Source organism: Xenopus tropicalis, chromosome 5 (genome assembly GCF_000004195.4).
Source record: "Xenopus tropicalis strain Nigerian chromosome 5, UCB_Xtro_10.0, whole genome shotgun sequence".
Lineage (NCBI taxonomy): Eukaryota > Metazoa > Chordata > Amphibia > Anura > Pipidae > Xenopus > Xenopus tropicalis.
Window position 1 is genome coordinate 91,278,901 of NC_030681.2, and position 13,787 is coordinate 91,292,687.

Here is a 13,787-nt window from a genome sequence, read left to right on the forward strand (position 1 = left end):
TAGACTGATAATAAGAATATCATTTATCCCTGGGCATATGGTGTGCAGACCTTTTAAGTTTTAGGGGGGCATTTATTAATGCTTGATTTTTTAAATTTAGGTTTATTGTTGCTGGAAACTCAATGACATTTATTTTAGTGAATTTCATTCAGGGAATTGAGTTTAGTCATAGTTTTAAAAATATATAAAAGCACAAAATTTGAATGTTAATAAATCCCCCCCCCCCTAAAGTGGACAGAGCACAAATAATACAGACAAATCTGCGCACAGATGCCCAGAGTGAGTAAGAGGACTGACAGGAAATAAAGCTGAAATATAATATTATTACTATTATTTGCAGTGCAATAAAAATACAAATTCATTAATTTGATTAGATTTTGTCAGGGACTGGAAGTGCCGCAAATATTTAATGTCATCTAAACCAAAGGCAATGAATTGGGGATGGTGAGTAGCCTTTACATAAATTAATTTAATAGAATAGAAGAGTGTCAGCCTGTATTACACTGTGCATTTGATATTGCCTGTACCACTTGCCTCTGAGAAGCCTGAGTAAACCCTGTGGATGGTCAATAAACTCTTTGTTTTGTTGTTTGCAAGAACTTCTGGCACCCTCTGTCTTAATTTTTCTGTAAAGCAATAAGAGGGGTGTAGTTAAACAACACCCTCACCTTTCTCTGCTTCTTAGCGAAGGCCCATTCTGGGTGAGAGAGTCCATGTTTAACTGGTACTAGTCTGGGAAAGTAGTTATTGAACTGGAAAAGAGGTTACAGCTGGATAATATATGCACCTATATACGTAAATATATGTCTAAATATTAACTTCTCTAAAGAAAGAATAATGGTTCTTTAGCATTTGGCTTTTCTAATGCTGCTGCTGAAGAATAGCAGACAGACTGGGAATAACTGTTGGGGGGGAAAAGAGTTTGTGTTACCATTTCCACCACCACGCCCTTATCGTATGTCATATGAGCTTTATTTGATTCCCCAGCTTTCCGCACACTAACAAAATCGTGACATATTCTACATAACTCTTCTTCGCAAATTGTCCATAATAAATGCTTCTATCAGTCTCAGTCATCTCAATAAGCACAGCTCTTTACCCACCTATTTCTTCAAATTCATAATCCCTGATGAGACCAAGATGCAGCAAATGTTTGCATCAGTATTTAGTTAGCACTAAATGAGAGTGTGATAATATGTGTGATAATATGTGTGAGACATCAAGGTACAGATTTATTATGCAGTTTAAAAACCGGTGACAAAATTCGGCACACATCGCCAGGCTCCGTTGCATAAAACGGCATAATTTTTAATACATTTTTTTGCACCACCGTAACTTGCGTAAAATAACTACGTAAAATCTGGCATTTGGATGACAAACTTCTCCATTTATATCACAGGCAGGCCCAGATTTGTGGCGAGGCCCAGGCCTAGGGCGGCACAAACATAGGGGCGGCATGCCGCCCCGTCGCAGGCAAATTTTCAAACTTTGCTCCCATACAGAGCAATGGGGACCTCTCCCTACTGCTCTGTATGGGAGCTTTAACTTTGGCGCTTGTGCATTCGCGCCGTGGGGGGGCAGTTTGCGCATGTGCATTCATGCGGGGGGGCGTCGCCGAATGGGGGCTGCCTTGGGGCGCCACCAGTTGAAATCCGACACTGATTACAGGTATGGGACCCATTATCCAGAATGCTCGGGACCTGGGGTTTTCTGGATAAGGGGTCTTTCCGTAATTTGGATCTCCTACTTTAAGTCTGCTAATAAAATTATTTAAACAGAAATTAAACCCAATAGGATTGTTTTGTCTCCATTAAAGATTCATTATATCTTTGTTGGGATCAAGTACAAACTACTGTTTTATTATTATTGAGAAAAAGAAAATCATTTTTAAAAATGTGAATTATTTGATTAAAATGGAGTCTATGGGAAATGGCCTTTCCGTAATTCTGAACTTTCTGGATAATGGGTTTCCGGATAAGGTGTCCTTTACCTGTACTCAGTTTAGGCGTATTTCATTTTACACAGCATAATAAATAGGCCCCATAGTCATCTGACAGAATCAAAGCAATAGTTAGTGTAAAAACATAGATGTGTTTGACACCTAAAACCCAAAGAACTGATTCAAGGGCCATAGCTTTTCTACAGGCTTAGTGAATATGAGGTTATATAGCTGAAAAATACTTTCCAAATCAAACAGATTTGGAACTAATAATATTGTAGGAGGCCGTATATAACAGTGCAAATACATTTGACTAAAGAATGTACTAATTGGATGCTTCCATTGTAATGTAGGAAAACTTGGATATGTATTAATTAGAAAATAACTGTATAGTCAACCAATATCTATGGACCTTTATGCTGGTACTGACACTAAAAACTATTCTTTCAAATTTTAATGTACATTAAAAGTTGCCTATAGGGCATGTTGATCATTTTTCACTGATAGGGCTGCTTTTGTAAGTAACTGTTACTTGTTCCTAAACCTGACTGTCCCTTCTCAGCCTGTGAGTTATAGCTTCTAATGCTAACGAACTCCTGCTGCTCAAATATGGCAGCCCCCTTATAGAGGGACATGGGGGATCAGATAGGTAATATAAAAGCATCAGGCAAATATTTTTATGGCAAAATTTCCAAGGTCATGAAAAGACACTGTTATGATAGATGTAAAAAGTACTGGTGTCATTATGTCTTTAAAATAAACCATGTTGATGATGTTAAATGGGTTTACATTAATTAATTTATTAATAATAAGTATGTAGTGAGTGATATTCTGAAACAAATAGCAATTGGTCTTTGTTTTTTTACTATTTGTGATTTTTGTTTTACTAATTTTTTGGCCATTGTGGTCAGTGACCCCCTTTTGAAAGTTGAAAAGATTCAGAAGAGAAAAGCATACTTAAGAATACTTAAAAAAACGATTAATAAAGACTAATTGAAAAGTTGCTAAAAACTGGTTATTCTATAACTGAAAGTGAACCACCCCTTTAAACAAGATACATTTTAAACACAATTTAATTTAACCACTGTAATTAGCCAAAACCTCATAAAAATGAAATTCAGTAACTGCTGTTCAAACGGTTGAGTTTTCACTGGTTTATACCCCATGGCGGGTATTAATGATATTTGATGCCAATTTTATTAATTGGGAAAAACAATACCAAGGATATAAAGGGAATTTTTTTAGAAAGGCTGCATCCCTATAAAAATATCTTCTAATAACTGATATTTTATTTTGTTTTTAATTAAAGAAGCCCCTCTCTACCTGTACACCATGGTAATAAATTGCTTCTCATTTGTAGCAACTGTTACGTTCACAAACTGTTGTAATTGGAAATGGCCCTCCCAGGTTTCATAGCACAGATCCATTAGTACAAAATGGCCATGATGAAAATACTACTACAGTATATTCTAATAGTGATGAGTGATTTTTTTCAACAGGCATGGTTTGGCAGGGAAATTCCGAATTTACCATTGGTGAAACTTCACCACTAAAATTTGCTGTCACGTCAAAGAAAGGAGCGGACTTTGTGCGCAAGAAAAAATTCGTACTCCACCTGCGTTTCACATTTTTATTGCAGTTTCGCAATTTTTTTTAGCAATGTAAAAAGGAACAGATTCGCTCATCATTATATACTAACTATGCAATTAATTACTAACCGCACATTATTAAGAGACACAATAATCTCTTACCTGTAAAATGGCAAAACCAGTACCCTCTGCATGTACAGTGAGGTTCATTTGCTGCTGAACAGCAAGCTGTAACAACATTGGTAACCAGCTGTTAGTACTTGTACAGTTTGATAAACTTAGCATTTCTAAATATCTCCTAAATGCTGTGTTTCTTACTTGTTTGGTTTGAAGAAGAATGCGGTTGTTTGAGTCAATTTGAAAGGTTGCAGTAGAATTCAGGGGATGAGAATCCACTGTAATTGCCAGTATTTGTTTGTTTATTGTATACACAGATGCAAATGAAGACATTGCTTGCAGAGCTATAATAGTGTCCTTTCAAAAGCAAAACATGAAAAATATAAGCCACTTTTCATTGACATTGCACATCAGCCCCCGAAATGAGCATCCCCAGGGTACTACTGCAGAATAAAGGCTACATGAACTCCTTCACATACAATAAAAGGTCATCTGCATTATAATTATCAGAACACCAATGTATTCTTTAAACTTATCATTTACATTGTGACTTTGCTTGTAATTTGTTATGTCAGAGCTATAAACCATCTGTACAGATACACACTTTTAAGTATGGATTTACCAAATCGAGGATTCAGTTTGGAATTTGGCCAAATTCTACACTTTTTTACAGGATTACATGCTGCATTTTTGCCCAAAATGTCAGCATAATTGTGGCCATGCACACATTTTTGATCAAGCAGTTGTGTTTGATGTATAAAAATACACACAATTGCACTTGCACATTTTGATAGGTACAGCAAAGAAACTTTTGTGTTGTAAAGATTGTATTGTTTCCAACATTCAAATGGCATCTTCTTGTGAGCAAATTGCTATAGTATGATTGTCACCGTTAACTTACCCCTCATAATTGTGTATGGGGCCATTTTTATTCCAACTTGTTTAGTTTAGGTTTTTTTTTACATATATAAATCCTATAAAGAATAGTAATTACAAATATATTTAATATTAAAATATATGCACTTTTTTTGAAGTTACGGATCAGTGTCCATGAAAAAATTACAGACAACTGTAGTTACTTATTTCTGTGCTGTTCTAGGTCAATGTGCAAATTGCAAATTCTGGCTCATGCTGTGTTCCAACCTTAGGAATGCTGGCTGAACTTCACACTTGTACTGATATCCTGGTTCAAGAATAACAAACCTGAGTAGAGGAAAAACCTCCGAGATGGCTTCGTTGTTGGCTTAACCATTTCATCACTGCCATCCCTTCTGCAATTCGATTCTGAACGACATAGGACAGAAGTGCATAGGCAGAAATCACTATATCTGTAGAACATGGATGTTGGCAACTAGATATTGAGGATCTCCAAAATCTTAATTGCCCTGCAAAAGTGTTTCACAACATAAATTAGAAGCAGATTCTTTCCATTAGAAATATCTTTAAAAAAAATACAGTTTTGCAGTATATAAACATTACGTTACCTAGTAACAAATATTGAAGTACAGTAGAGTAGAAACTTATTAACATTCAGATTTTCATTGTTTTTGAGGTTTTTGAAACCACAACTAAACTAATTTCTACTAAAAGCATGAATGTCATAAAAAATGTGTTTTTTTTTTCCAGAAAAAAATGAATCGTGAAAAAAAAGAAAATGCCCCCTTAATGAAAGGTTTGTCCAGCTGCAGTAACCCCTATTAAAAAGCAAGACATTTGCTTTTAAACAGCTGACCGGTAAATGCTTCCTGCGGATTGGTTGATATAGATGACTAGACCTATAGCAAACTTTGCACTAAGGCTAATGCCACACGGGCATATTCTCGGCAAGCCGAAAAACGTTTGCCAAGAATACACCCCGCTACTGTCAATTCGGCCTACCTTGTGCCTGCACCTGAATGAATGGAATCCGCTTGGGTATTGTTTAAATGCACTGATTAAACAACATATGACATTTTGCTTACAAAATTAACCAAAGATTAAACAAAATTAACCAAAGCACTGGGAAGACTTATGCATATACTAAAGTGTGTTATTCAGTACCACAGGTTTAGCTAACATAAATGGCCCTGTTTTTTTTTCAACATTCCAATAGCCCCAAATATTTCTCTTTAACGGTGAAGACACACAGCGCTAGTAGCAGCAGCTACAAAAACAGACAATACTGATCATTTACTGAAAATTGTCTCTACGTGTGTTTTAGCAGAGGCAATTCTCAGTATTGTCTATGGCAGGGTGTTTTCTGCCATTTTGTAGCTGTGGCAAGTAGTTGCTACTAAGTAACTCTGTGTGTCTTAGCCCTAAGATTACAAGAAACTTTTAAAATCACCTTCTTGCTCCGCTCTCATGTTTAGAAGATCCAACCCTTCTGTTGCTTTGCTTCTTCCAACCAATGAAAGTGCATATGTCACAAGGCTAAGGGTGTAATTGTCTGAAATGATTTCATCCATTTGTGATTCTAAGTAATCTGTTGCAGCTGCCACTTGAGAGGAGTTCTAGAAAAAGAATTATTTCAATGAGTAAATGTGTTTTTATTCCTACATAAAGAGGAATTCATTTCATTTCGGAAGCAAATCTAAACATGTGCTTACTGTTGCAATAATCCTTAGGGTATGCAGTTTTCATAAGATAAAACTCAAAAGAGATCCAATTAATTATTAGCTGTCACTAGTGATGGGCGAAATAATTCTGCAGGAATGGATTTGCGGCACATTTCTGCATTTCACCATTGTTTAGCAAAAGATTGTCGCCTGTGTCAAAAAAATGTTTTAGTGCACATAAAAAAATTGATGCGCGCCAAAAGAAATTGTCACACGCAGTGTTCTTTTGACTTGCACAGCATTTTTGCCATTTTGCTAATTTTTTAGAGCACTTTAGTGTGTTACTGGCACCTTCCTTACTTTCCAGTCACATGTTGTTCACGGGCTCTGACATAATAAGGCACATAAAAATATGTTCCAGACATTGTTCTTAAAGCAAGGACACTACTGGGGGTGATTTATCACAGTTCATATTCAAAATTTTTCCACAATTTGAATTTTTCAGTGCTGAAACTCCCAAAATTCGAATTATGATTCAAAAACTCGAATGTTCAAGGTTTTTTTATTCACTCAAGTTTTTCATATTTGAATTTTTTCATAAATGAGCAAACATTTAAGTTTTTTTTACAATACGAGTTTATTCAAGTAGAAAAAAACCTTTCCAATTCACAAACACAAATATCATTTAAAATGATATAAGCAAGACAGCTCTAATTAGATAAATAAACACAAAGATACAGACAAATACAGTCTCTCTCATCTAGAAGATAAAATGAATGTAAACCCTTTTTGGTGTACTGGGACCATGAAAATGTAACCACTAATTAATCACAAAATTATCTCATACACTACAATGGAATACCCAATGAGAAAACAAGTTTCTGTAAATTGATTCTTATATATTAATATAATGATCATAATGTCAGATTTAATAAAAAAAAAAAAATAAGCTGTTCCTACTTTAAATATATTATACAAATAGAAAAATTATTGAACATCAGGTGTTAGGTGGAAACTACATGTGTAAACTGTTTTTACACATAGATATGTAATGCAGTCTGTTTATATGAAGAGCAAGGTATATTCTTTACCTTTAGTCCTGGGTATTCAATGAGAGCGGCCATGATGTAGGCAGTTAGAGTAATTGCACTGTGATGGCCTCCTTGAATCTGGGAATAAATCACTGTCCCAGGTTCCCAGAATTCACCATTTTTCCGCTGGTGTTTCAAAAGCCATGTTAGTGTATTATGCAGTACCACTGGGTCAACTAGTATAAATGGTCTTGCTTTCAAAAAACATTGCAGAACAAATGCCGAAAGCCTTAACAAAAAGAAAACAAATAATGGTGTGTAACTATGTCATATTTTCTCATTATTTATTTTTGCCAATCAACTTAAAGACTCACAAATTAATAAAAGATTTTCTTTTAAGTTACACAAAACACTATTCCTATTAATTGACTTCCTTAATAGATTAGCAGAATACTGACCATGTGCAATGAAGTGTGGCAGTTCCTACCAAATACATAGAATTAGGCATTGTATGTCAATATATAAAAAAAAGAACGTCAGAACTCATAACGAATTATCCCTCAAATTATAGCTTCAAGCTATTGAGCTACCACCTGGTCTTGAACAGGAAGCAAGAGGAAGACATTGGCTGCAAGAGCAACTATGCACAACAATACGATTTTTTCGCGAGGCGACAAAATAGTCGCTAAAATACTGATCATTACGAAAAAAACGCATTTGGACGCATTCAAATCGTTCGTGCCTTAGTAAATCTGCCCCCTAGTGTCTTCTTCTGAAGTGAGACTGTATAAACATGCATACCTTTATCTACTGTACAGGCATGGGTTTAAATTATAGTTTATATATATATATAAACTAGGAAGGGAAGTTTGAGAACAAATTTCATGTTGGTTTGAAAACCAGGAAGTCACTGAATAAAATCTGCCTGTTGTTGGCTCCACCCAGTTTTTTTAACCTTGGATCACAATTATATAGTAAAAACCGCTGTGCAACGTTTGGGGACCCTGGTTTTAATGGTGTCTGAATGGCAGCAACTTAATTTCCCCACTGGAAGTCAATGAGTGACATATGAGTGGCGGTTGGTGGCGCCGCCCATTTTTTTATAACCTGAAAATGCAGTCCCCTAGTGACCCTGGTGTTAATACTGTGAGGATGGCAGCAGGTTGAATTTCCCCATTGAAAGTCTATAGGTGAAATCTGGTTGGCTGTTTTTGGCCCCACCCAATTTTCTAAACTTGAAACGTAGTCACCCATTGACAAACTGTGCAAAGTTTTGGGACCCTGGAATCAAACATATAAAATTCAATAGGTGAAATATTGAACATTTTTAAAAACCTTGAGTACGTAGTCACCCAGTGACTGACTGTGCAAAGTTAGGGAACCCCGGCATCAAACCAATAAAACTTAATAGGTTAAATCTGATTGGCTGTTTGTTGCTCCGTCAACTTTTTCTAACCTTGAACCACAGTTACCTGGTGCATAACTCTGTGAAGATTTTGGCAGCCCTGGAGTTATTACTGTGAAAATGGCAGCAGGTTGAATTTCTCTATTGAAAGTCAATAGGTCTGATTAGTTGTTGGTGGCCCTGCCCACTTTTTCTAACCTTAAACAACAGTTACCTGTTGACTAACTCTGCAAAGTTTGGGGACCCTGGAATTATTACTATGAGAATGGCAATAGGTTGAATTTCCTCCACTGAAAGTCAAAAGGTCAAAAATCTGAATGGCTGTACATAGCTCCACCTACTTTTGGGCATCCAATAAATATTATATTTTCATTCAGGCTGACCCCATGACTATATTTTTCATGTTTGGGGAGTGTAGCCTCAAAGCTGTAAGATTGGCAGCAGTTTCAATTTCCCCAATAAAGTCAATTGGTGAAATTTGATTGGCTGTTGGTGGCTCCTTCCACTTTGGGTAAGCCAACATATGTCATGGGTGACCCCATAATTATGTTATTCAAGTTTGGGGGGTGTAGCTTCAAAGCTGTAAGAGTGGCAGCAGTTTGAAAATCTTCCCTGTCAAAGTCAATGGAAAAATTGGGGTGTTCGGAGCGGCGCCACAAAAAAACGGGGAACGGGATCACTTAGAAAAGCACAAGCAACCTGCTCCGCTATAGGGTGAAGAAGTGTGGACACTTTGGGTGTTGTACCCCTAAAACTGTAGGAGGAGAAGCATTCAAAAAGTCGAAGAGCAGTATGTTCGGTTTTTCAACCCAACATAATTATAACAGAAAGGGAATAATGCATTACCATGTACTTCCAAAAGGATCCTTATTTCCAAAAGCACTAAATGATCCATCTTCCCTTTGATAGACAAGCTGTCTCTGGTAGCCTAAGGAAAAAGAAAAATATGGCTGATTATGGTCTTTAAATGTGCACTTACTGTATATAGGATCTTTGTTAGACAGCAAGCTTGTTTGGAGAGAGCCCTCTTTACTTCTGGTATCAGTTATTGGTTGGTTTTGTGTGTAAATCTGTAGACTCAATGTAAAAGCCCATTTATTGTACATCACTGCAAAACATATTGGTGCTGTATTATTATTATTAACATTTAGTTATAAAGCACCAACATATTCTGCAGTGCTGTACACATGTGATAAAAATAATTATAATAATTATGTGGGATGCTTGGGAATTGGGAATTCGGATCAACATTGTCTAGATGCATGTGACATGAAAAATTTGTCGACTGCAACTTTTTCATTAAAAAAATTCACTCATCACTAGTAAAGTTCATTGATAACAGCATAGCTATTGAAAAAGGAGCAAGAAGAGGAAGAAATGTGGGAATCTGGTGATGGCTGGGAAAGAGACTTAAGTTTAAACTTAGGGAGAAGTTTTGCAAGGTCAAAAGCAAATTTGTATGTGACTGAAACCATAAGCCCACAGCAAAATGCAGTAGACACATGGGAGAAGTAGTAGGTAAAGGAGTTAGATTTTGCAGAAGTGTATACACAGAAGTGGCAATGAAGATATTTTAATAAAACAAGGACAGACACTTTTATATTCATGTTAAATATAGTATAGACAGCAATATAATTAGACAGTATAAAACAATTAGCAAATTCTGTCATTTTGGGTTTTTCTTTTTTGCTGCCCAGAAACTTTAACAACCACATAGTATTTGCAATACTGCAATAATGGTAGATATTAAAGAATAATTTCAAATAGTGATGAGCGAATCTGTCCCGTTTCGTTTCGCCATCAAATTCACAAAAGGGCAAAAAAATCGCGAAACACATTTGATGCACGATTTTTTTTGCCGCCAGCATCTTTTTTTGTCGCCAGTGCTTTTTTTTGCCGTGACCACGCCCTTACTTTGCTGCAACCATGCCCTTATTTTGATGCGACAGTGCCCAATTTGACGCATGGCAAAAAATTCCGCACACCAAATTTTTTCACAGCAAATTTTTACTGAAGTTTCACGAAACAATGGCGAAATGCGGAAATTCGCTGCGAATCCATGCCTGGTGAAAAAATTCGCTCATCACTAATCTCAAATTGTTTCTTGTAGAAGACGCTGCAGTTGCTTGATAGGGTGCTATAGGTGGTAAGGTTTATATCCAGATTAACAATTAACCAAAAATATCTACTGCCCCCAATCAGGTATAGGAAAATGATTTAACAACAAGTCAAGTGGAAATGAAAAATGTAAATTAAAAACACATTGTCAAGGTATTAATTGATTAGTGGGTAATGGGTAAAATAAAATAATTTATTTTCTACTATTTACACCATAGAGGAGCCAATTTCTGAAGAGCTTTAATAAAACAAGATCCAAGATATTAAACGCAGAAGTTCTAAAGAGAACTTGAGATCTTGATGGGAAATAAAGCACCAGTCTCATAGCACATTTATCTAGGTAGTAGCAGAAGTAGCTAGAGCATTAGGAATAATCAGATGAGATTGATTGTTGTCTGCCAAATTATCAGGGGATAGGAAAATGCCACCATGGTATCCTAATTCACTAGAAAAAATAATTTTTGAGGTAAAAGGAATAACCCTGCATGATGTATACACATTATTCTATTGGCCCTGCTGCCATTTTCTGTATAATAGAACTGAGTGGGTCATCATAAGGTAGTATGGCGCACACAGGCAGGGTATACTTAGGGGCAGATTTACTAATCCACGAACGGTCCGAAGGCGTCAGAATGCGTTTTTTTCGTAATGATCGGTATTTTTTGCGACATTTTCGTTGGCATCGTGACTTTTTCGTATATTTTCCGCTACTTTTTCATATATTTTCCGCGACTGTTTAGTCGCCGTTGCGAAAAAATTGGCTTGGTTTTACAATCGTTTACAATCGCTCAATACAAAAGAATCGCGACGGCGACAAAATAGTCGCGCAAAATACGAAAAAGTTGTGACAAAAAGGCAACGAAATTTTCATTTCCAATCCGAATTTTTCCCTTTCGGGATTCGGATTCGTGGATTAGTAAATGTCCCCCTTAGGGTCTGAGGTGTAAACAATGCAGGTGCTTATAGCCTGGATCTGAGGCATGAACAATGCAGGGGCCAATGTAACCGTGTAACCGTGTTTAAAGCATGCAAGAACTTGAATGAAGATATACCTTCAGATATGGTTCTTTCCACTGAATAACCACAGACGTGGTGACAGGTAAACAACTAGTGCTATAATTGCCAAAAGCTTGCTTAACACTGTCAATGATCCAATTTCAATGTAAGAAAGATTAGTCTAGAAGCAAAATCCCAAAGAACATTGTTTATTGGAAATGTATAGGTGTAAATATCTTTACACCTATACACCTATGTCATTAAAAATTTGTGTGCTGTGGTCAGCTTGCACATGGTCCTCTCTTTAAAAAAGGCTTTACCAGCTTGCATTTATATACTAACTTACCATTTTTAATAAATGAAATAAGTTTATGGGCAACGTCTTCATTCAGTTGCTTTGTTCTGGATAGGTATTCCATAATGAAAATGTTAGGAGCAAATCTTATCATGTTCTGTTCACCACATCCATATGGCATTTGAATTAATGACTTTATGCTTCTAATGGAAAGCCCAAGGTGATCACCTGGGAAAAGAAAACTTCTGTATTTACAACAGCCTATTCCCAGATCACAAGAATTCCCAAGATTGTACCAAAGTTCTTCCCAAACTGCAATTCCACTGTTTCAAATCAATCTGTCAGCTCTTTTACGATTACTTTATAGACTGTTTTAATTATAGGCATCAATAATCTTCCCAAACTTTAAGATAACTACCCAGGACAACACCCTTTTCTCCCAAAATGTTTTATCATGAACAGAGAAAGGTTTATTTAATTTCAGCCACTTCTGTGGTTTAAATGAAAAGGAACATCATTTTGGCATTTTACTGCCAATAGATTAGCCAGATTAGTGCCACCTAGAAAACCATATTTATTCTGTAGAAAGCTAAACCATACCTGAGTAAAGAGCCCTGAAAGCTCCCTCTGTTTGTTTAAGATAGCAGCTGCCATTTTAGTGTGGTTTTAGTAGCTTCCTGCCGCAACTTTAGCTGTTGGTAGCTCAGATAACACATTCTGATAGGAGGGGGAGGGAGTTCTTATGCATTCTTGTGGGTGGGGGAGCAGAAGAAAGGGAAAAAGGAGAGAACTGTGCAGACTCCTGCCTAGGAATAAGGGATTTTTCTGAGAGAGGAAGTCTGATAGCGAAGAAAACACAATGAAATCCTGTGTTTCTTTTGACAGAGTTTCTGTGAGTGCTTATGGCTGTATTTACATACATGATAAAACTGAGTTTTTACCTTTCCTTCTCCTTTAAACAGTGCATTTAATTTGCATTCTATCACTCAGAATTCCACTGACAAGTAAAATATTTTGCTACAATTAAATAATGCTCTTTATTAAATACATATATAGTTAGCACGCCGGTTCAAGTTAGTCAGCATTATAAATTCTCTGGAGTTCATTTACTAACACAGTGTAAACCTGCAACTGGGCAGCAACCTGTGGCACCCATTCAGCCAGCTTCAGGTAAATATTTGATTGGTTACCCGGATTACTGCCTAGGTGCATATTTGCCCAGGGTTAGTAAAAGTGTTTCCTCCCACTATAGTTTCAAAAACTTGAGCAGATCCTCTGTGAATATGGGCAACTATCCAACCAGAGATAGTACTGATTTTAATTTTGTCATGCTTCAATCATTCAATAAATGTATGTTTTAACATCACAATGCAAAAACATCAATTTTAAGGTAAAGAAAAGATTACTGGCCAAATGATAAGCAATAATTCTAAAGATTAGAAAATGCTTCTGTTTTTTCATTACTTTGTCGTACAAACAGGCATCTTTGGAATTTACTAACATAGATGCTAATTTGCATGAGTTCAGCTATGAATACCAGTCTACAATTAGTTTTGAACAGTAATGCTTTGAGCCATATGGTTTATCTAGCAGTTAATTTAGTCATACTTATTCTAGCCAATGTAATACATATCATTTCTGATTCAATTTCAAAAGCTATTGTCACTATTGCTTCTCTGCTATTCATATGTCTGTTCTAGTCTTAATAACAAGAAAAGTGACTAAATTGCTGATTCCAGAGCAGTAGATGAGTATAACAG

At 36.3% G+C, this 13,787-nt stretch overlaps 1 protein-coding gene across 1 annotated transcript in view; it reads right to left on the bottom strand.

The window, feature by feature from the left end:
* The window catches only part of cd109 (CD109 molecule), a 67,071-nt gene that overhangs the window by 13,696 nt on the left and 39,588 nt on the right, over window positions 1-13,787 (bottom strand). The window contains exons 23-29 of the mRNA XM_031902588.1: window positions 12,079-12,255; window positions 9,465-9,546; window positions 7,274-7,502; window positions 5,972-6,137; window positions 4,849-5,030; window positions 3,847-4,002; window positions 3,691-3,756 (exon numbers count right to left, since the gene is read on the bottom strand). Of these exons, the coding sequence (XP_031758448.1) occupies window positions 3,691-3,756; window positions 3,847-4,002; window positions 4,849-5,030; window positions 5,972-6,137; window positions 7,274-7,502; window positions 9,465-9,546; window positions 12,079-12,255 (1,058 nt within the window). The remainder of the gene's footprint in view (window positions 1-3,690; window positions 3,757-3,846; window positions 4,003-4,848; window positions 5,031-5,971; window positions 6,138-7,273; window positions 7,503-9,464; window positions 9,547-12,078; window positions 12,256-13,787) is intronic.